The following is a 20,443-nucleotide window of genomic DNA, read 5'->3' as shown; positions in this document are numbered from 1 at the left end:
CAAACAATAATAATGCACAGGGTGACACCCCTTTCTAAAAATTAAAATCTGACAGAAGTTCACAGAACAAAAAACATAATATTAAATCATAATGATTCCTTCATTATGGATTGAATTTGTTTGTTATTCTCTTAAAACAAATGAAACAATTATTTCCCAAAATAATAAACAAGATAAAACTTGAACTATGAACGTGGTCTGCTGTCTTTGCGTGACTGTCAACTCAAGAACTACCAGGGGACTGTAAAATGGATGGTGCGTTCAGAAGACACCCTCTCAAATCTGCCAAGTTTTCTTGTCAAAAATATCAATACAAACCTATAACATTTACAAATTCGATTTTCATATGAAGTAAGACCCTTGAATAACTCCATCAATAGAAATGAACTTTATATATATATATATATATTAGAGCTCGGGTGGGAATTGGTTTATAAGGGTCTTGCAAATACCGAATCTTTTATGGAAATGTCTTTCGAACTCGGTTTTGGATTGCTGTCTTGGCACAAACGAAACGTATATGTCTTGTTTTGTGACCTAGATGTCTCGTTTTGTGTGTGCAAGCCGTGCGGTTAAGTATAGCGTGCGCTTGCCAGTCAGAAAAAAAGAATCAGCGTTTGAAAAAAAAAGAAAAGAAAAGAAAAAAAAAACCCACCTACAACTTAACCTTTCAAATGTGAATTTCAATCTTACTTGGACCTAATAGAAGATCTTACCGTCTTCATCAAAAGACAAATAACGGCAATGCAATTATAGTTTAATTGAAGCCCAAATCCGGATATTCTCGCTGCTCTTCTGATGGGAACGGTTTATTTTACATTAAAAATAATATAAAGGGAAGAAAAACTATTATTTGAAAACAAAAATCAGTGTCACTGGCAAAGGGTTAATTGCAGAGTCCAGTATCCTGTGACAGGCTTACCTCACTTGCTAATCATAAAAAGTAAATATCAATCGACAATAATTATTTTTTTTTTTAAAGAAGAAGAAAAAAAGGGAGGGGGGGGGGCGCAAAAACCCAGTAGCAATTTGACGGTATGTGCTTGTGGTGCAAAAAAAATGGGGGGGGGGGGGGGGTTAAAGATTAGAGTTGTGCGGGGTTATTGAGATGGGTAGTTAATTGATGATAGTAAATGTTTTTTTTACTATGTAGGCACGTGTTAAATATTTCTTTTTCTTTTTTTTCTACTTAGTATTGCTTGTTGTGGGTTCTTATCTATGTGGAAATTTTCCTCCGAGGTTGTTGATTATACCGGGTTTAGAAATAACCCTCTGTCAGTCCGATGTCATTCTCCTGCTTGTCTGTGTTGGCGTGTGTGACGATTGCTTTGTATATTATGTTCGATATGAGGCATTTGCCCCATAGGGAACACGGGTCTTTATTTATGCAGTTGCAATCCTTTTTTTTTTTGGTGTGGTGTTTTGTTGGTTGTGGACATTAAAATGCGTCTGATATGCGCTTTAATTATGTGCTCGATGTTGCGGAGCTGACCTTTATGATGTTTTTATTCAGAATTTTGTGTAGCCTGTGGTCATGGGGAAAACGGGTGTCTATTAGTTTTAGGAATTATTGTCCGATGTCAGTTTTGCCATTTTTGTTGAAAGGGAAGTTGAACCAAGTCGTTTTGTCGCGTGATCTTGATTTTTCTTTTGCTGAGCTAAATTGGGTTCTTTATTGTTTAGGGGTTTGTATCGAAGACTTCTGAGTGTCCACTGGTTTTTTAGTGCGTTATATATATATATATATATATATATATATATATATATATATATATATATATATATATATATATATATATATATATATATATATATATATTATATTATATATATATATATATGTATAAGAAAAGGAAATTGTCTTGGTTTAGTCACCTCGTAAGACACGAAAGCTTATGCAAGACAATATTGCTGGGCACAGTACAAGGCTGCCGAAAAAGAGGAAGACAGAGGAAAGTGTGGCAGGATAACATTAAAGATTGGACAGGATTGACGTGGAACAATCTAATGAGGAAGGCCCAAGACCGTGATGAGTGGCGTCGAATCGTGAAGTCTGCATCCCGAGAGTCCCCCCGACGACCAACCGGTCATGGCATAGAGAGAAGAGAGAGAGAATATATATATATATCTATACTATTCTTCTCCACTGTCGTTATCAACATGTCCAGCACTCTTAATACCACATTAAAATTTGTATCATAACATGATTTTATACCTCGTCAATATACCCCGCAGACAACGTTCTTTAAAAAGCAAGAATAAAGGGAAGTTCAATTAATTTTATTTTTAATCTGTTCAATTAGTGGAGAGCATGGAAAAAAGTGTGGATCTGTGTTAACATTGAAAAATATTTATATATTTTAAATGATTTTATGTGGCACGATAAACACGTTTTGATTCTCGATCTCAAGCAAGTCTGTTATGTCCCAACCTACAGCGATTGACGGACGACGCGGAAGAAAACTGTCTGAGGACATATGTTCGTTTTCTTCAACACCGTTCGTAGGTTAGGAACATAATGTTTAACTTGCCAGTAGCTTGCTGAACAAAACAAAACAACAAAACAAAACAAAACAACGTCAAAACTACTTATTCGAGTCATTTGAACAGACCTTTTAAGTTAAACTTTTTGACTTCACCGATCTTACCGGAAACAAAATTAGACAGAGCGGAAGCGCCAAGTTCAATTGTTTACATCTTAGAGAAATCCTAATTTCTTTCTGATCTAAATAATAATTTACAACATACATTGCTATTTTCAGAGAAAAAATGTGAGATATTTCATATACATTTCGACAATATTATGTATTGCATATAAACATAACTATTGTACATGAACATTACAGCGGGGAGAGGCTGGTACTGGTGTCCTGAATAGTGAATGTGAATCACTTAGATAACATTTTCAAACTCAAAATATCTTACACAGTCAGGGAGATGGGACATGAAAAAATATAAAATTTGAGACCTTAATTGTTCATCTACGACTAACGGTTCCAATTTATATTTTTCTGTTGAATTTTTTTTGTAAATTTTACAGAGAGAATCTGTGATCTCACTGCTGCCTCAAAACAAACATCTCGCGGCGATCGGGAAAGTTTGATTGATAAATAGACTTCAACTAGGCAGTTTAGTGAGCAGCAGCAGTGGCAGTCAAATTTTGACCCAACTCGCCCATAGGAAAGTTGTGACTGGAAATTGCCGTTCGCGTTTTGGGGGGTTCAATTAAAGATGCATAACTTCGTTATAAAGAGGAATATCGCAGATATTTTGGTATCATTATTTTCGTCTTTCAATTTCCTTTTAAATGGTGCCACTTAAGGAAAAAATCCATTAATAATTCCAGAAGTTATATGAAGTTAAAATTTGGCAATTTTCAAATTCATTAATTTTTTTTATTTACTGCGCGTGTTTTTAAAATTTAAACGCTTGTTTTTAGAATAACATCTAAACTTTATTCATGCCAAATTTCAGGGCTCTATATCGATGCGCAGACACCTTTTTTTAACTCTGCGCCGAAATGCCATGTTTACATTATCTTCTCATCATGGCTGCCGGACGATATCGATATTCATATCAATATTTTAAATTTAGTTATATATTATTTTAATTTTAGTCCATAATATTTTCAGTACTATTATTTACTATGTTTTTATTTTGAATACATACTTTCCAACTTTATTTATGGGCATTTTATAGTTTTTGTTTTAAAAGTTCGTATATTTCTTCTCTTTTTGAAATCCGATATTAATAATATCGATATTTTATAAATACCAATTGTTTTAATTGAATTTTATTTTACTTTGCCATCAAGTCATCAAGTTTCTTTCCCATATGTTTATCATCTGTATCCATCTAAAGGCCTTAGCCTTAATAATTATTATGGTAAGAAGTTCTTTTAGTTATACATTTTGACACCCCCATACATTGAGAGAGAAGGGGGGGGGGGGGCGGATAAAATTATATTAATTGTCAGTTCAAATGATGTAATAGCAATAAACCCAAAGTGGTTCAGCAGAATTTTTTAAAGTATTAAAAGCCAGAACTTTCCTTCTAATTATAATAGGGAATCTGTTTCAATTTATTTGAACTTTTTCAATCTACGATTTTATTTATATGCAATTGCCATAGGTAAAAATAAACTCATTATGTTATTACACAACATGTTTATATCTTTTCATTTAAATACTCTCAAACCCTTTTTATTCTCTATGTATTAATTCAAAGAGGGGAATTATTTGCAATTGTTTCAGTGAGATATTGGGGATAAATCCAAAAGTGATATAGCAAATTGTTTCTTATGTCTAGCCAAGTTTTTGATTATGTAACATTTGCGTCATATTATGTAATAATGTGTTAATTTGAAATGTTTATCTTCCTCTTTATTAATGTAAATGCATTGTCCTCGATAAGACGAACATTTTGGTATACAATATATGGTAAGAACTCCATATTGACTGTTTTAACCATTTTTTATTAACATCACGCGATTTCGGTCACAACTTTGCAATGGTAATTTTGGGGTAAAAATCGGTCTGAAATTTCAGACTTTGAACTGCTGTAACTACATTTCTAATCAAGATAGAAACAAAATTCAAACTGTTTTGTAATCTGTGTTGCCAGCTCTTCAATATGACATTGGTTTAAAGTGTGTGAGATACATTTAGAATTTCTATTAAACTCCCTACTTCAACTCTAGTCGGACTCTAGTCGCACCTTCATTTGTACTTCTTTAGTTTTCTTATTAAGATTCGTTTGATATTATTTGAAATGTAAAAATTTATCTTCTTTTTAGGGAGGCCTTCCGAAAATTTCCTACATTCCAGTATTCTTGTTCCCAGTAGGAGTTTGGGAGGGGAAAAACTTTTTTTCTAAAATTTCCCCACTCCCAACCCCTCTACTAGAACATTATAAAAAAACAAGAATACCTACTGGCACTGGGGATGTAGGAATTTCGGAAGGCCTCACCTTTTTTTTTTAAACGAGTCTAATCCTAGGTACTTTGACTTTGGTAAAAAATTCAAATTGGATTGAGTGAGCTCAATGAAACCTATAACTATAACTTATATCATTATAAAGTGCTTTTCAACACGATTCTAATAACACCAAAATTATGAAAATCAGATTAGCAGAAGAAAAGTTATGTTAGTTTAAAGGCTGAAAAATGGTCTTCTATTTAGAGATAGATCCGAACGAAAGCTCCTACATCCCCAGTATTCTTGTTCTAGTGTAGGGGGTTTGGGAGGGGAGAAACTTTTTTTTTTATAATGTTCTAAGTTCTAGTAGTAGTAGTAGTAGATAGTTAGTAGGGGGGAGACTTTTCTTTTTAAAAAAAAAAAAGTTTCATGACCGTGACGTGACCGGGAAAACGCCTGTGCCTGTACTGTGCTAATTTGTTGACTTGGTGGACTTGGATGGTATTCTATTCTAAATGGCGAGGACTAGTTGCCGTGGACTTTATAATTTTAAGTTGTTCTTTTTTTTTTTTTTTTTTTTTTTGATTAAGCAACATTTTTGTCGAAATTGGCCCTTTTCTGACATTTAATCATTTAAACAAATTTGGCTGCTTTTTTTTTGGGGGGGGGGGGGGGGGGGGGCAATATTTACATAAAAATTTAGCTGCTATTTCTCTTGATCAACATAAAACATTGGTAAAATTTTAGTAAAATTACTCAGTTTGGCAGAGACCACATTTTTACCAAAGTTCTTCAATTTGAGTTTGAAATGATTTTGTTGGGTCAATGAAAGTAAAGAAGAAGAAAATAAAAGTTGATTCAAAAAATCAGTTGGCACTATTTTATAATCTAATTTATAGTATAACTCTGTGATAAAAGCACAATGCATTTTTGTCCCTCTCTCAGATACTGGTGGCAAAATGGCAAAAGAACATGAGGGGGAAGAGGAAATGGATGTCCAACAAGACAACAATCCTGAAAATGATGACAGTTCATCTGTAGTATCCAGTGCTCCTGTTGTCTTTAGACCTGAAGGTAAACAATTTTTAGTATCGTTTTTGTCACTAAACCTAATGCCAGACCTGTTGGATCTTGGAATAATTCCTTCTAATTCTAAGCCAACCAGTATGATTTTTCATATTATGATATGCTTTGGGGTCCAAAATACGGTGATACGCGAACGTTGACTAAATTTGCTGAATGTCAGGGTCTGTAGCAAAAATGGGGGGGGGGGGGGAAATCATTAAAAGTGATGTTGGCAAATTAGATTATATCCACCAAACATCAAAATCATATTTAAAATCACTTGTGGAGAACCTGCAATGTTTGAGGAGAAGTAGTAAAGGCTTTTATGAACTGGCACCCATCTTAGGGTTTGTAGCAAAAATGGGGGAAAATCATTAAAGTTGAAGCTTGAGCTATTTTTTATATAGCGCAATATCCACTAAACATGCTCAAAGCGCTTTACAAAGGGTCCCTGACCAACAGCAACACGAAACATGAGTGAGTTTTAAAGAAAAAAAGAACAGCTCGAATGAAATAAATAAGATTTATTATTTTCTGAATGGTCTTCTCTATATTCTACAGACTATGGACCAGTTGAAATCCCTGAGGCAATCCAGTCTGTTGCCACATATGAACCAGATGGTCCCCGTTTGATGATTACTCAAATTGTAAATGAAAATTTCAAATCCTATGCCGGCATACAGACCCTTGGACCTTTTCATAGGGTAAATGTTTTTTGTTTTTAAAAAAAATAATTTAAAAGAAAAACAAAACAATTGTTAACTCCATGCTCACAAGAACTTTATGTCTTGGGAGCACCAAAGACTATTTCGTTTATGTATATACAAAAAGTTAACATTTATTCATCATTGCTGATATTATCGTCTATCACTGAGTCACTGGTAAGTCGATATATACGTTACGTAACGTTATGCAGGTTTTTTTTCTCCCCAAACACTAATTTTTTCACATTTTCATACTAATTTTATTATTACCTGAGTGACAGATATGAGGACGAAACATGATGTCTGTTAGGCGATATTACAATTTAGATAGCTACGTAGATACGTCCAGGTACTTATTTTACACCTCAGTACAATGAGAGAACGTGAGTAAAGAGTCTTTTGGAAGGAATCAACTATGCACTGCTCAGATCAGGACTCAAACTCAGGACCTTCCGATCCGAAGGCGAGTGTCATACTGCTAGACCACATAGCCCCACCTGTCATTTAAATTCAGTAATTGGACTTGATAAAATAAGCAAATTTCCTGCCTACATTTTTTTGGAAAAATTCATTGGCAGTTAATTTAACCTTTTATTTAATTTTGTTGTTGTTGTTTGTGTCATTAATTTTTTTTTAATATATATATATATATTATTTTTTTTTGGATATAGAAAATAAAGATATCTTGATTTGGTACAGTTGTAATGTCATTTTCTCCTGCTGCCCCACAGAATTTTACAGCCATTATCGGTCCCAATGGAAGCGGCAAGTCGAATGTCATCGACTCCATGTTGTTTGTGTTTGGATATCGGGCCAACAAGATCCGCTCCAAGAAAATTAGTGTCCTTATCCACAACAGTGAGAAACACCAAAATATCAACAGCTGCTCTGTTGCCGTTCACTTCCAGAAAATCATTGATAATGGGGTGAGTAAACGTACGTGATGAGTTCATTATAGAGCAGTTCGGATGGTTTTCCTCAGATCCACGGAAATCTTGAGTCAGGGGAGGAAATTTCCTCCTTGTAAAAATTTTCACAAAAATGCACTGGCAGTAAAAGCCTTGAGTGTGGTGGGACAACAAGGTGCAGTTTCCTACTCTCCAAAAGTGATCTATATTATATAAGGTGCAGTTTCCTACTCTCCAAAAGTGATCTATATTATATAAGGTGCAGTTTCCTACTCTCCAAAAGTTATCTATATTATATAAGGTGCAGTTTCCTACTCTCCAAAAGTGATCAAAATTATATAAGGTGCAGTTTCCTACTATCCAAAAGTGATCTATATTATATAAGGTGCAGTTTCCTACTCTCCAAAAGTGATCAAAATTATATAAGGTGCAGTTTCCTACTCTCCAAAAGTGATCTATATTATATAAGGTGCAGTTTCCTACTCTCCAAAAGTGATCTATATTATATAAGGTGCAGTTTCCTACTCTCCAAAAGTGATCTATATTATATAAGGTGCAGTTTCCTACTCTCCAAAAGTGATCTATATTATATAAGTTGCAGTTTCCTACTATCCAAAAGTGATCTATATTATATAAGGTGCAGTTTCCTACTCTCCAAAAGTGATCTATATTATAACTAGTAATAAACAAAAATAAATGTAACAGTTTCAAAAAAAAAAAAAAAAGAAAAAAATACCAAACACAGAACGTTTCGGAGCTCAAAACCCTTCTTCAGCCAACAACAAAAAGCAATAAAAACATAAATACATTAGAGAGGACCTACCGAAATTCTCTGTCGTAGATCTAGAATGTAGTATTCTATTTGCTTTTATTGTTTTTTGTTTTTTTTTTGTTGTTGTTGGCAGAATAAGGGGTTTGAGCCCGAAACGTTTTGTGTCTTATATTTTCTTCTTTTTTTTTAAAGTTGTTCTATTCATTTTTATTGATTACTTTTTACAGTCCACAGCTTCTAGCAGCTTTGTATCACTTTGACCGATATTATAAATGATAGTTGATCATCTCAATCGCTCTAAAAGTGGGGGTTAAGGCAGTGAAAATAGGGCTGAAGGAAAACCTTTAAAATTTTTCCTCTTTCTTCACTTTTTGTCACCATCAGCACTGATAAATGGCTTTATAAATCAAATTTTACTCTTTACACTCATATGATTATTCAATCATTTTCCTTTTTGTTTTCTTGGATGGTGTTGCAAGCGCCATTCTCCCCCCTCTCTCAAAAGAAAATATTATAAAGGAAAAAACAAAAAAACTTTTCCCTGTACCTTTGCCAGTCCTAGACAACACTGGAATTTTCATAGCATTTTGAGGTGTTTTTTTTTACCCCTGAACACAAACTCATGTACAGATAGTATGAGCTTGGCTAAGAAGCTCACAACATTGTCCTCCGTAAATTTAACGAACCAACACAGAAAAAAAACTATGTGTAACCTTAAACATTTATAGTCTGGTTAATACAGTTTAGTGAGAATTACTCATAAACGTGGATGGCAAAAAACAATAACAAAGACTGGAGTGACATCAACTTTATTCTATCTATAAGTACTAAGATTGTCATACAGACCTGACACTTGGACATCCAACCTGTATGAATGTTTCATTTCTTGAATGTCCCCAGACCCTCCTCTTATCTGTGGTATATCACTCGCCTTTGGATTGGAAGGTCCACGGTTTGAGTCCTAGCTCTTTACTCATATTCTCTCTCTCACCATACTCAGGTGTAACACGAGTGTCTGCCCATTTAACAGCGTTGTCTCTGTCCGAAAAATTGTAATATTGCCTAACAGGCGTCATGTGTCGTCCTACATGTTAAGTGTTGTGGTTGGCTAGGGACCCCTTGTAAAGCGCTTTGAGCATGTTTAGTGGGTTTTGCACCATATAAAAGCTCAAATATTATTTTTATTTTTTAAATTATTTTTTTCCTTAACTTTTCCATATTCCAGCCAGGAGATGATGAATACACTGTGGTCCCCAACTCACAGTTTGTCGTTTCCCGCATGGCGTACAAGGACAACAGTTCGTCCTACTACTTGGATGGTAAGAAAGCTCCTTATAAGGAAATTGCCCAAGTGTTAAGAGGATGCGGAATTGATCTGGACCATAACCGATTTCTTATTCTGCAGGTAAATTTTTCAGACAATGCGTTACAAGTTTGGGAGCCGTATTTTTGTTTGTTTTTTAAAGTTTAAGTGGGGTCCAGAAAGTTCAGTTCATACAAAAATGGACTGTGATCAATCCCGGGTGCAGTCGATATTTTAAACTGCCAGTAGTGTTTGGGTAGCTGAGTCTGTTAGATCTGGTGGAGAGTTCTTTGCGATAGACTAGTTAGCGACCTATCCAAAGGATAGCAAGAAATTTCTATTGTCCGTTTCAGGCTTTGGAAACCAGGATAAACTCTGGACCCATGGGTGCAATGGCTCTGAAGGACTACTACTTTATTTATTTTGAGGGAGATTTGATATTTTACAGCTTATTTATTTGTTTATTTATTTATGTTTTAAAAATTGTTTTGTTTTCATCAGGTCAAGAGGCTTTATGACGACAGACTATGTCTACATAAAGCTGAGGCTTGAGACTTGTTTTCTACCACGTTTACTTGTGTTGCTATTTATGAGTGATATGATAATAATAATAGTAGTAATAATAATATTAATAAAAACAATAATGATAATGATGATGAGAATAATAATGACAAAACAGGTAAAACAATGCGTATAGAAAGCTAACAGGAATAGTGAAAAAAGGTGGTTTTGACATGCTTATTAAAGGAATCAAGAGAGAACAATTTCTACTATAGTTATCTGTAATTGGTTCATAAGCCTAAGTGCAAGGATAGAAAAGGTTTTCTGACTGAAGACAGTTGAAATGCAGGGAATACTCAAAAAGTTAAAATCACTGGATCTTAAAACTCTAGGCTTTGAACACAGGGACAAAAGGTCTTGGAAGTCTTTATAGTTTGAGCGAGTGTCAAACCACAAGGCATAAAATCTGCACATCTATAGACTTTTTGAGACCAATTTCGGGGTTTTTGTTTTTGATTTTCTAATATATTTGTTTGTATTTGTATAAGTATGTGACTATATGTTTGTGTGAGTTTCTGTATCTGTGTTCTCAATATAGTCAATGATTGAATGTTTGAATGGCAATTAATAATGTAAAGGGCTGCTGAGCACTTATGTGGAAGTTGAGCTCTATTATTATTATTATTATTATTATTATTATTATTATTATTGATGTTATTATTATTATTATTACTACTGCTATATGAAAATAAGAGTTGACATCCTTTCATTTCCTCAACCTTGGAAATGCTTGCATCCATTGGTTGGGTTAAAATGTAATCCGTTGTGAATTGTTTCTAAATCAGGGAGAGGTTGAACAGATTGCGATGATGAAGCCGAAAGCTCTGACAGAACACGAAGACGGTATGCTTGAATTCCTTGAGGATATCATCGGCAGTAACAGATTCAAAAATCCCATTGAATTGCTGAGTCAGAGAGTGGAGGCGCTGTCTGATTTGAGAGCTGAGAAGGTAATGTTGATTGGAATTTATGGCCAAAGTCATTAAAACTAGAAAATACATAATTTTAAAGTGATACTTGGCTACTAGAAGCCGTCGATTGTAAAAAGTAATAAACAAAAAGGAATTATAACAGCTTCAAAAGAGAACAAAATACCAAATTGGTATTTTGTTCTTTTTTGAAGCTGTTACATTCATTTTTGTTTATTACTTTTTACAAAATTTAAAGAATTTTAAAGAATGTAAATAGATCATTTTTAAAGTTAATTATAACGACCAAAATTTTTATCTCTTAAAATATACAAATTGATTTTCAGCATCTATAACGAATATATTTCTTTTTAAATTCTAGCTCAAAAGGGTGAAGGCTGTTGAGAAAGAAATGGAGAATTTAGACGGGCCCCGGCAAGAAGCCTTGGAATTTCTCAAGACTGAAAACAATCTGATGGTCCTGAAGAACAAATTGTTCCAGAAATATCTGTGAGAGATATAAATGAGAAATAAACTGAGATGTAGAATTTCAAAATTAGCAACTAAAATACATTAATTGTCTCAAAATTGACGTGGTTAAATGTTTTTTTCAAGAAAATTGTTTTTTAAGATTAAACTTAAATGACTTTTTCTTCTCATTCCTCCTTTTTTCTTTTTCTTTTTCTTTTTTTTTCTTTTCTTTTCTTTTTTTCTTTTGTTTTTTAGACGAGGGTTAAAGTTAGCTTTATCCTGAAAACAAGTGGACAGTTGTCAGTTATTCAGCGTATCAAATTTATGATGTGATGTGAGTGATGTGGTGTTGTGATGATGATGATTATTATTGTTATGTTGTATTATTATTTTATTGTTATTATTATTATTATTATTATTATTATTATTATTATTATTTATTATTATTATTTATTATTATTGTTGCTGTTTTTATTATTATTATTATTATTACTATTGTTGTTATTATTATTGCTATCATTATTATTATTTTTATTATTATTACGTTGCACCTTTCTATATGTTTTTAGGATGGAATGCACTCAGCATGAGACAAAAGCCCAGGCTGAAAAAGATAGAATTTCTGAGGAAATGAAAGAGTTTGACGCCAAGAGGAAAGAGGTGGAGATTAATAAGAGAGAGAAGATGAAAGAATGCGAACAGTTGAAAAAGTGAGGATCTCCGTCTTTCTTTCTCCCTTAAACTTTTTGGTTTTGTTTTACTTATAAATAATTATTTGGTATTCTTTGGTTGTTCTTCTTTTCCTTCTTTATTTATTTATTTTATTTTAGTGGTTGGATTATTTTGGGGGTATATGTTTATTTGGGTTATTTTTATTTTATGTGTTATTATTGTTTTATTACTCTTATTTAAATTTCTTTTTTTTTTACCATGTAATAGTCATTAATGTTCTGCCCATGGAGCGATATCGTTCTATAATGTAACGACATAGATGGATAGTGTGTTAAAATCGTACTATGCACTATGTACTTACGCATATGTATTGATATAATCGATACACCTATGGCTTTTAAATCGATACACTATGGCTTTTAAATCGTACATATGCTTTTAAATCGATACTATGGCTTTTAAATCGATACACTATGGCTTTTAAATCGATACACTATGGCTTTTAAATCGATACACTATGGCTTTTAATCGATACACTATGGCTTTTAAATCGATACACTATGGCTTTTAAATCGATACACTATGGCTTTTAATCGATACCTATGGCTTTTAAATCGATACACTATGGCTTTTAATCGATACACTATGGCTTTTAAATCGATACACTATGGCTTCTTTAAATCGATCATTGTTTGATCACTGGCTTTAAATGAAACATGCTTTTAAATCGATACACTATGGCTTTTAAATCGATACACTATGGCTTTTTAAATCGATACACTATGCTTTAATTGATACACTATGGCTTTTAAATCGATACACTATGGTTTTAAATCGATACACTTGGCTTTTAAATCGATACACTATGGCTTTTAATCGATACACTATGGCTTTTAAATCGATACACTAGGCTTTTAAATCGATACACTAGTGCTTTAAATCGACACTTGGCTTTTAATCGATACAATATGGCTTTTAAATCGATACACTATGGCTTTTAAATCGATACACTATGGCTTTTAAATCGATACACTATGGCTTTTAAATCGATACACTATGGCTTTTAAATTGATACACTATGGCTTTTAAATCGATACACTATGGCTTTTAAATCGATACACTATGGCTTTTAAATTGATACACTATGGCTTTTAAATCGATACACTATGGCTTTTAAATCGATACACTATGGCTTTTAAATCGATACACTATGGCTTTTAAATCGACACACTATGGCTTTTAAATCGATACACTATGGCTTTTAAATCGATACACTATGGCTTTTAAATCGATACACTATGGCTTTTAAATCGATACACTATGGCTTTTAAATCGATACACTATGGCTTTTAAATTGATACACTATGGCTTTTAAATCGATACACTATGGCTTTTAAATTGATACACTATGGCTTTTAAATCGATACACTGGGTGGGGTTCCTGACCTCCCATAGTGGGCAGGGAGGTACTTGTTCTGTCTTCTATCCCCCTGTATCTGTTTTCCAATTGCTTTCTGTCTTTGTCTTGGAATGAGATTACTTGGTTTTGCCTTGGCCCTGGCTGAGAGGGAAACAGTCAAATGTATAGTTTTGGGAGATGCTATTTTTTGTCTTGTAGATCATCTCTCTATTATGCACTGTATTATGTTTTGTTTACATATTATATTATATATGATTTGTAAACATTTGAGTGTATTCCTCTTAGTGGGGACCTGTGTTTGTGTCTGGATGAGACTTTTAGGTTATCTTAAACTAAATACTTTGATAGTGTGCTCTTGGAATCTACATCTGCTTCCTGTTTGAATCAATTGCCCTTTGTCTTACCTTTTCTTGGATGCTTTAATTGTAATTCTAGAATTTTTTACTTTCCCATTTTCTTCCTTTTTACTAGCGCTGATATGACCTAAATGTGTTGCAAGCACCGTAAAACCCTTAAAAGCAAAGAAACAAACAAATCGACACACTATGGCTTTTAAATCGACACACTATGGCTTTTAAATCGACACACTATGGCTTTTAAATCGACACACTATGGCTTTTAAATCGACACACTATGGCTTTTAAATCGACACACTATGGCTTTTAAATCGACACACTATGGCTTTTAAATCGACACACTATGGCTTTTAAATCGACACACTATGGCTTTTAAATTGATACACTATGGCTTTTATTCATGTCAGACAGATTTGTAGACAAATTTATTTCTTCAAATTTTTTTTTTTAAACGGCTTTGAGTTTTTTAAATTTTTTATTATCAATCAGTCTTGCATTTCTTAAATATGTGACCCATGGCTTCAAAATGGTCTTTTATGTCGGATGCTTTCGATGGTAAAAATTGAATTTATAGTCTTAAAAATTTATATCTATTTTTAGATATTGATGTGCGCAAATTTTTAGAGTGAGTGCTCGACTGTTTAAGGCAATGTCAAAATAAGCACATTGGAAAGGTTTCTCATGGAATCTTCTTCCGTTCCCTATTGAAATGAATCCCCTTTTCCAAACTTATTCTTTTTAGATATACAACTTTTCTCCCATCCTTTGTCTTTTCACTGGGGCTGAAATGACCTAAAAATGTCCCAAACGCTGTAAAACAACAAAACACAAACAAATCAAAGCCACTGAAGCCAATATCTGTCATAGAAAAAATACAAAACAAAAATAGATATAACAGCTTCAACAAAGAATAAAATACAAAACACCGAACGTTTCGGGCTGGATAAACGTCAAAGGAATTAAAATAACATTTATTTTATCTTTCTTCCTCTTTGCACAGGGAACACAAAAAACTTCTTAAAGGATGCGAGGAAAGTAAAGAAAAGTTTTCTGACATGGAATGCCAAGATGCCAAGTGCCGAGAGGAGTTGAAGCTGAACAATGCCAAAATTAAAAAGCTCGAGAAAAACCTGGAAAATGAAACCATAAAGGTGACTTCTTTTTTTAAAATCCCCCTCCCCCCCCCCTTTTTTTTGTGTGTGTGTGTGGCTATGTGATCTAGGTTTGAGTCCCGCTTAGTTGAGTCCTTGGAAAAGACTCTTTACTCACATTCTCTCACCGTACTCAGGTGTAAAATGAGTACCTGGCCATTAACAGTGTTGTCTCTGGTGAAAAAGGCGTCCTGTCTTGGTCTACGTGTTACATACATGTTGCTGTCAGTCAGGGACCCTTTGTAAAGTGCTATGAGCACATTTAGTGGATATTGCACTCTATAAAAGCTCAAGCTCGTGTCTATCAAAGCCTATGGAGCTGGAGTTTATCCCGGTTTCTATAATGTGAAATGGACAATTGCAATTGCTTGCTACCCTTTGGATAGGATGCTAGTTTACCGCAAAGTACTTTCCATCAGATCCAACGGACCCAGATACTGATACCCAATCACTGCTGGGTGGACAGCAGAGTCTGAACAAAATCTCGACTTCACTCGGGTTCGATTTCGGTCCCTTTTGCTTGTGAAACGAGTGCTCTACCAACTGAGCTATTAAGAATAGATGTACACTAGACATAATAATATAATATATGAAACTATGACTATGATATTTTATGTTATGGTTTTGTTTTAGTTTGACCAATGGACCGATACATTTTCCTCCTTTTTGACAAATCGCCATTATCATAACTGAGTTTATCCCGGTTTCTATGTATTAAATGGACAATTGCAAATGCTGCTGCCTTCTTTGATAAGAAGCCAGTCTGTCGCAAAGTACTTTCCAACTTATCTAACCAGGCCCAGTTACCCAATTGCTATTGGGTGGACAGAGATCTCAAAAAAAGAAGAAGCCCTGACTCCACCGAAGAACAATTCTGGTCCTTTTTTGTGTGAAGCGAGTACTCTATCAACTGAGTTATCAGTACCCCTGAGGTAGATTTGAACCAACATGCAAATAATTTTCTCTTGCTCTTGTTCATCCTAGTGTTTCCTGACCTGTTTCCGTAATGGGCAGGGTGGTCACTTATTGTGTCTTCTATCCCACTATATCTGTTTTCCAACATGCTTTCTGTATTGTCTTGGAATGAGATTACTTGGGTTTTGTCCTGGCTCTGGGTGGGAGGGAAACAGTAAAATGTATAGCTAGAATTTTGGGAGATAATATTTTTTGTCTTGTAAATCATCTCTATTATGCATTGCATTATTTTTGTTTACCTTTTATATGGTTTGTAAACATTTGAGTTTGTTCCTCTTTGTTGGGACCTATGCTTGTGTCAAGATGAGACATTTAGGTGATCTCAAACTCAGTACACTGATAGTGTTCCTTGGAATCTACATCTGTTCCCTTTTTGAACTAATTCCCCGTTGTCTTCATTTTTCTTGGTTACTTTATGTGTAATTCTAGAACTTTTTACTATTCCATTTTTTTCCTTTGAACTAGTGCTGATATGACCTAAATGTGTTGCAAACAAAGTAAAACCCTTAAAAACAAAACAAAACATCCCAGCTGTGATTAGGTTGCTGAGTCCAATTTAAGACCCAACGAAACATTCTGTGATTAACCAATATTCCTGTTAAATTTGACATTTTTTATTTTTGCTTATGTTGAAAATATGATTGAAAATGTGAAAAGATTAGCCTAAATTTTGGTAAAAATCTGACAAACCTTTTTATATGGTCAGAGCTGCCTACTTGAAATGTTTAAAATTCGTCGTTTCCAAGAGAAAAAAATAAAAAATTCACTTTAAATAGCTTCACAAGTAAAGAGTTTGCTCTCAGAATGATCCAAAAAATGCTCCTAACTCCTGAATATAGTTTCTAAGGAGCTAAACTTTCCTTATCAACAAAATCTATTGAGTCAAAAAGCCCTATGCAGCTTGGTAGCTGGAGTAAAAAATTCGTATTTCTACTACTTGTTCGTAGTACTGGGCAAGTCTGGGCAAGTCTAACAGACCCAGCTACCCAATCACTGCTGGGTGGACAAGGTCATAAAAAATCTCTGGTTGGTTGGCAGGTCTGTATGGTTTAGGTTGGTTGGCAAGTCTGTATGGTTTAGGTTGGTCGGCAAGTCTGTATGGTTTAGGTTGGTTGGCAGGTCTGTATGGTTTAGGTTGGTTGGCAAGTCTGTATGGTTTAGGTTGGTTGGCAAGTCTGTATGGTTTAGGTTGGTTGGCAGGTCTGTATGGTTTAGGTTGGTTGGCAAGTCTGTATGGTTTAGGTTGGTTGGCAAGTCTGTATGGTTTAGGTTGGTTGGCAGGTCTGTATGGTTTAGGTTGGTTGGCAAGTCTGTATGGTTTAGGTTGTTTGGCAAGTCTGTATGGTTTAGGTTGGTTGGCAGGTCTGTATGGTTTAGGTTATTTGGCAGGTCTGTATGGTTTAGGTTGGTTGGCAGGTCTGTATGGTTTAGGTTGGTTGGCAGGTCTGTATGGTTTAGGTTGGTTGGCAAGTCTGTATGGTTTAGGTTGGTTGGCAGGTCTGTATGGTTTAGGTTGGTTGGCAAGTCTTGAGAATATTCATATAATTTTTGCATTGTGAGAATTCATATTTTTCTGTTTTCACTTACGATGTCAGAAATTAACTTGTACAATCTGATCATGTGACACCCGCAGGTCGAGGAGCTGAAGGTAGTTCCGGAACAAGCGGAAAAGTCCTGCAAAGAATTGAAGAGGAAGCTAGAAAATTTGGAGAAGGCCAAGGCAAAAGAAGAAGAGAATGAAAAAGAAATTATGGACAGTTTGAAAGATGAAACAAAGGTAATGAGATGAACTTTATGTATCCATTTATGTCAATGTTGCTGCTGGAAGATGGAAGAAATAAATAACAATATGAAATTGAATGTAAGCTTCAATTTAATATATGTAAACAGATAAAATGGACGTTTAAAGGGGAAACCCGAATCGTCCATTTTATCTTGTTTTCGTTTAATAATTCAACTTCACATTGTTATTTATCCATTTCAGGAAATTAAAATTGGGTATCGCCATAGACTAATGCATTTGTAAAGATAATGAAGCATATAGTGTTAAAAAAGAACTATAATGACATAGAAGTAACCCAATTAAAAGCTTTGAAAATACAGTAAATGGAGTATTTTATATTTGCCCTTTTAATAATCTTATGAAATTATTTATTTTTTTTATCTCTGCAGTCATCCTGTAACAAGTAATACACAAAAATGAACATAACCGCTTTTTAAAAAGAAGAACAAAATAACAAATACGGAACGTTTCGGGCTTAAAACCCTTCTTCAGCCAGCAACAAAAATAAATGTATGTTTTCACTGGCTTTTTGTTGTTGTTGGCTGAAGAAGGGTATTGTGCCCGAAATGTTCCCGTTTTTGATATTTTGTTCATTTTTTAAGCTGTTATATTTATTTTTGTTTATTACTTTTTACGACTGAGTGGCACATAGCGAGAGTCCTTGGAAAAGGCTCTTTACTTACATTCTTTCACTGTAGACAGGTGTAAAATGAGAACCTGGCCATTAGCAGTGATGTCTCTGTCCAAAAAGAATTTGTAATATCGCCTACCAATTGTCATGACATGCCCTATATTTTAAGTGTTGCTGTTGGCCATTCGGCCCAATGGAGCCAGAGTTTATCTCGGTTTCTATAGCGTTCAATAGCAATTGCTTGCTATCCTATGGATAGGAGGCTAGTCCAACGCAAAGTACTTTCCACCAATTCTAACAGACCCAGCTACCCAATCACTGCTGGGTGGACAAGGTCATAAAAAATCTCGACTGCGCCAAGGATTGGTTGGAGGTCCCTTTGATTGTGAAGCAAGTGCTCTACCAACTGAACTATCAGGATCCCCTTCTTTCACCATACTCGGGTTTAAAATGAGAACCTGGCCGTTAACAGTGATGTCCATGTCCAAAAATTTTGTAATATCGCCTAACAGACGTCATGTCTTGTCCTACATGTTAAGTGTTGCTGTTGGCTAAGGACTCCTTGAAAAGGGTTTTCTTTGAGAACATTTATTGGATATTGCCCTGAATAAATAATAATAATAAATTCCCTTTATTCATCCACAAGGCGAAATTTGTCTTTAGGGTCTATTCCAAGGGAAGACTGGAATAACCCAGGCATTAGCCGCAGTGCAGTGCCGCAAAGTCAGCTAGGGCGAGGTGACTTGCTCAAGGCCACACGAGTCGGGTAGTCGAACTCAGTACCCTTTGGGTACGAGGCGAAGGCCGTACCGCTGAGCCCCGCTGTCCCATAAAATACTCGAGTTTTTGAGTACATTGGGTGGATATTAGTGATATTAAACCTCACTCATACCTGCCAACCCTTCCGCTTTTGGCAGAATCATTCCTATTTTCACTCTTCCTTTCTGCTATTCTGCCATTGTCTCTAAAATTCCGATTTTCATAAAAGATGGAGAAAAAAAGGGAGGGGGGGGGGATTTTTTTTATGATTGCCAAAAGTGAGCTAAGTAGGAAAATCAATTGCACTCCTCCTTCCCCCCTCCTCTTCCCATTCCATTACCTAACACATTTGATATATAGTTTTGCCAGCTGTGCCAGAATACTGTCTTTGTGTGTTTGGTGGGAAGGGAGATGGGAATTATCCATTGGTGACAAATTCCTATTTTTCGTCACAAAATCTTGTTTTCCGACCTTCTGATTCCACTTTTGGAATGTGAAGGGTTGGCAGATCTGTTTTACTACAAGACAAACTTATCTTTTCTCAGGACCTGCAAGCTGAAAAGGATTTGAAGGAGGCCAAACTGTTGGAGAAACAAGGAGAGCTGAATGACAAGAAATCGAAGGTGAGATTGATTCTCAGTGTCTCATTGTTCAAAATTGTTGTTGTTGTAGTTTGTCATGAAATAAAGAAACAAGGTTGCCAATTTTCTGTATATTTGTGTCAGTGCATGATTTTGCATTTTCTGAAAGAATATGCTCTCCAGAGCATTTTAATCTTTATTTGAAGTAAATCGGGTGATTTTTCATGAAGTTATGGTCATATGTATGGGAACGGTATCCAGCAACTTTTCTCAAATTTCATACTTTTTCAACTTGAATAGCTGTAAAAAATATTTAGAAGTGAAATTAAGCTTTGATATTTCCCGAAGATGTGCAAAAAGGGTTGATTTAATTCTTTATGACAAGAACTCATTTTTGATAAAAATGGAACTTCTAACTAAACTTGGCAATATCTCAGTTCAATCCTTTTCACCATCCGACTGATTATGTCATTCACTGTAACATTTACGGAATTAAGTTTGTTATAA

The 20,443-nt window shown here is 34.6% G+C and overlaps 1 protein-coding gene across 1 annotated transcript in view; it reads left to right on the top strand.

Annotated features, from left to right (window-relative positions):
• Nucleotides 1-2,640: 2,640 nt before the first annotated feature.
• Nucleotides 2,641-20,443, top strand: part of LOC144956021 (structural maintenance of chromosomes protein 4-like) — a 54,425-nt gene continuing 36,622 nt past the window's right edge. The window contains exons 1-11 of the mRNA XM_078886309.1: nt 2,641-2,771; nt 5,862-5,990; nt 6,543-6,685; nt 7,417-7,611; nt 9,591-9,770; nt 11,015-11,179; nt 11,520-11,647; nt 12,178-12,318; nt 15,057-15,207; nt 17,816-17,959; nt 19,901-19,978. Of these exons, the coding sequence (XP_078742435.1) occupies nt 5,876-5,990; nt 6,543-6,685; nt 7,417-7,611; nt 9,591-9,770; nt 11,015-11,179; nt 11,520-11,647; nt 12,178-12,318; nt 15,057-15,207; nt 17,816-17,959; nt 19,901-19,978 (1,440 nt within the window). The 5' untranslated portion in view covers nt 2,641-2,771; nt 5,862-5,875. The remainder of the gene's footprint in view (nt 2,772-5,861; nt 5,991-6,542; nt 6,686-7,416; nt 7,612-9,590; nt 9,771-11,014; nt 11,180-11,519; nt 11,648-12,177; nt 12,319-15,056; nt 15,208-17,815; nt 17,960-19,900; nt 19,979-20,443) is intronic.

The sequence above is a fragment of the Berghia stephanieae genome, chromosome 10, assembly GCF_034508935.2.
Source record: "Berghia stephanieae isolate SIO BIC M18660-M18661 chromosome 10, UCSD_Bste_1.3, whole genome shotgun sequence".
Classification (NCBI taxonomy): domain Eukaryota; kingdom Metazoa; phylum Mollusca; class Gastropoda; order Nudibranchia; family Aeolidiidae; genus Berghia; species Berghia stephanieae.
The sequence above is the reverse complement of the archived record's forward strand: the minus strand, read 5'-3'. Positions and strand labels throughout refer to the sequence as shown.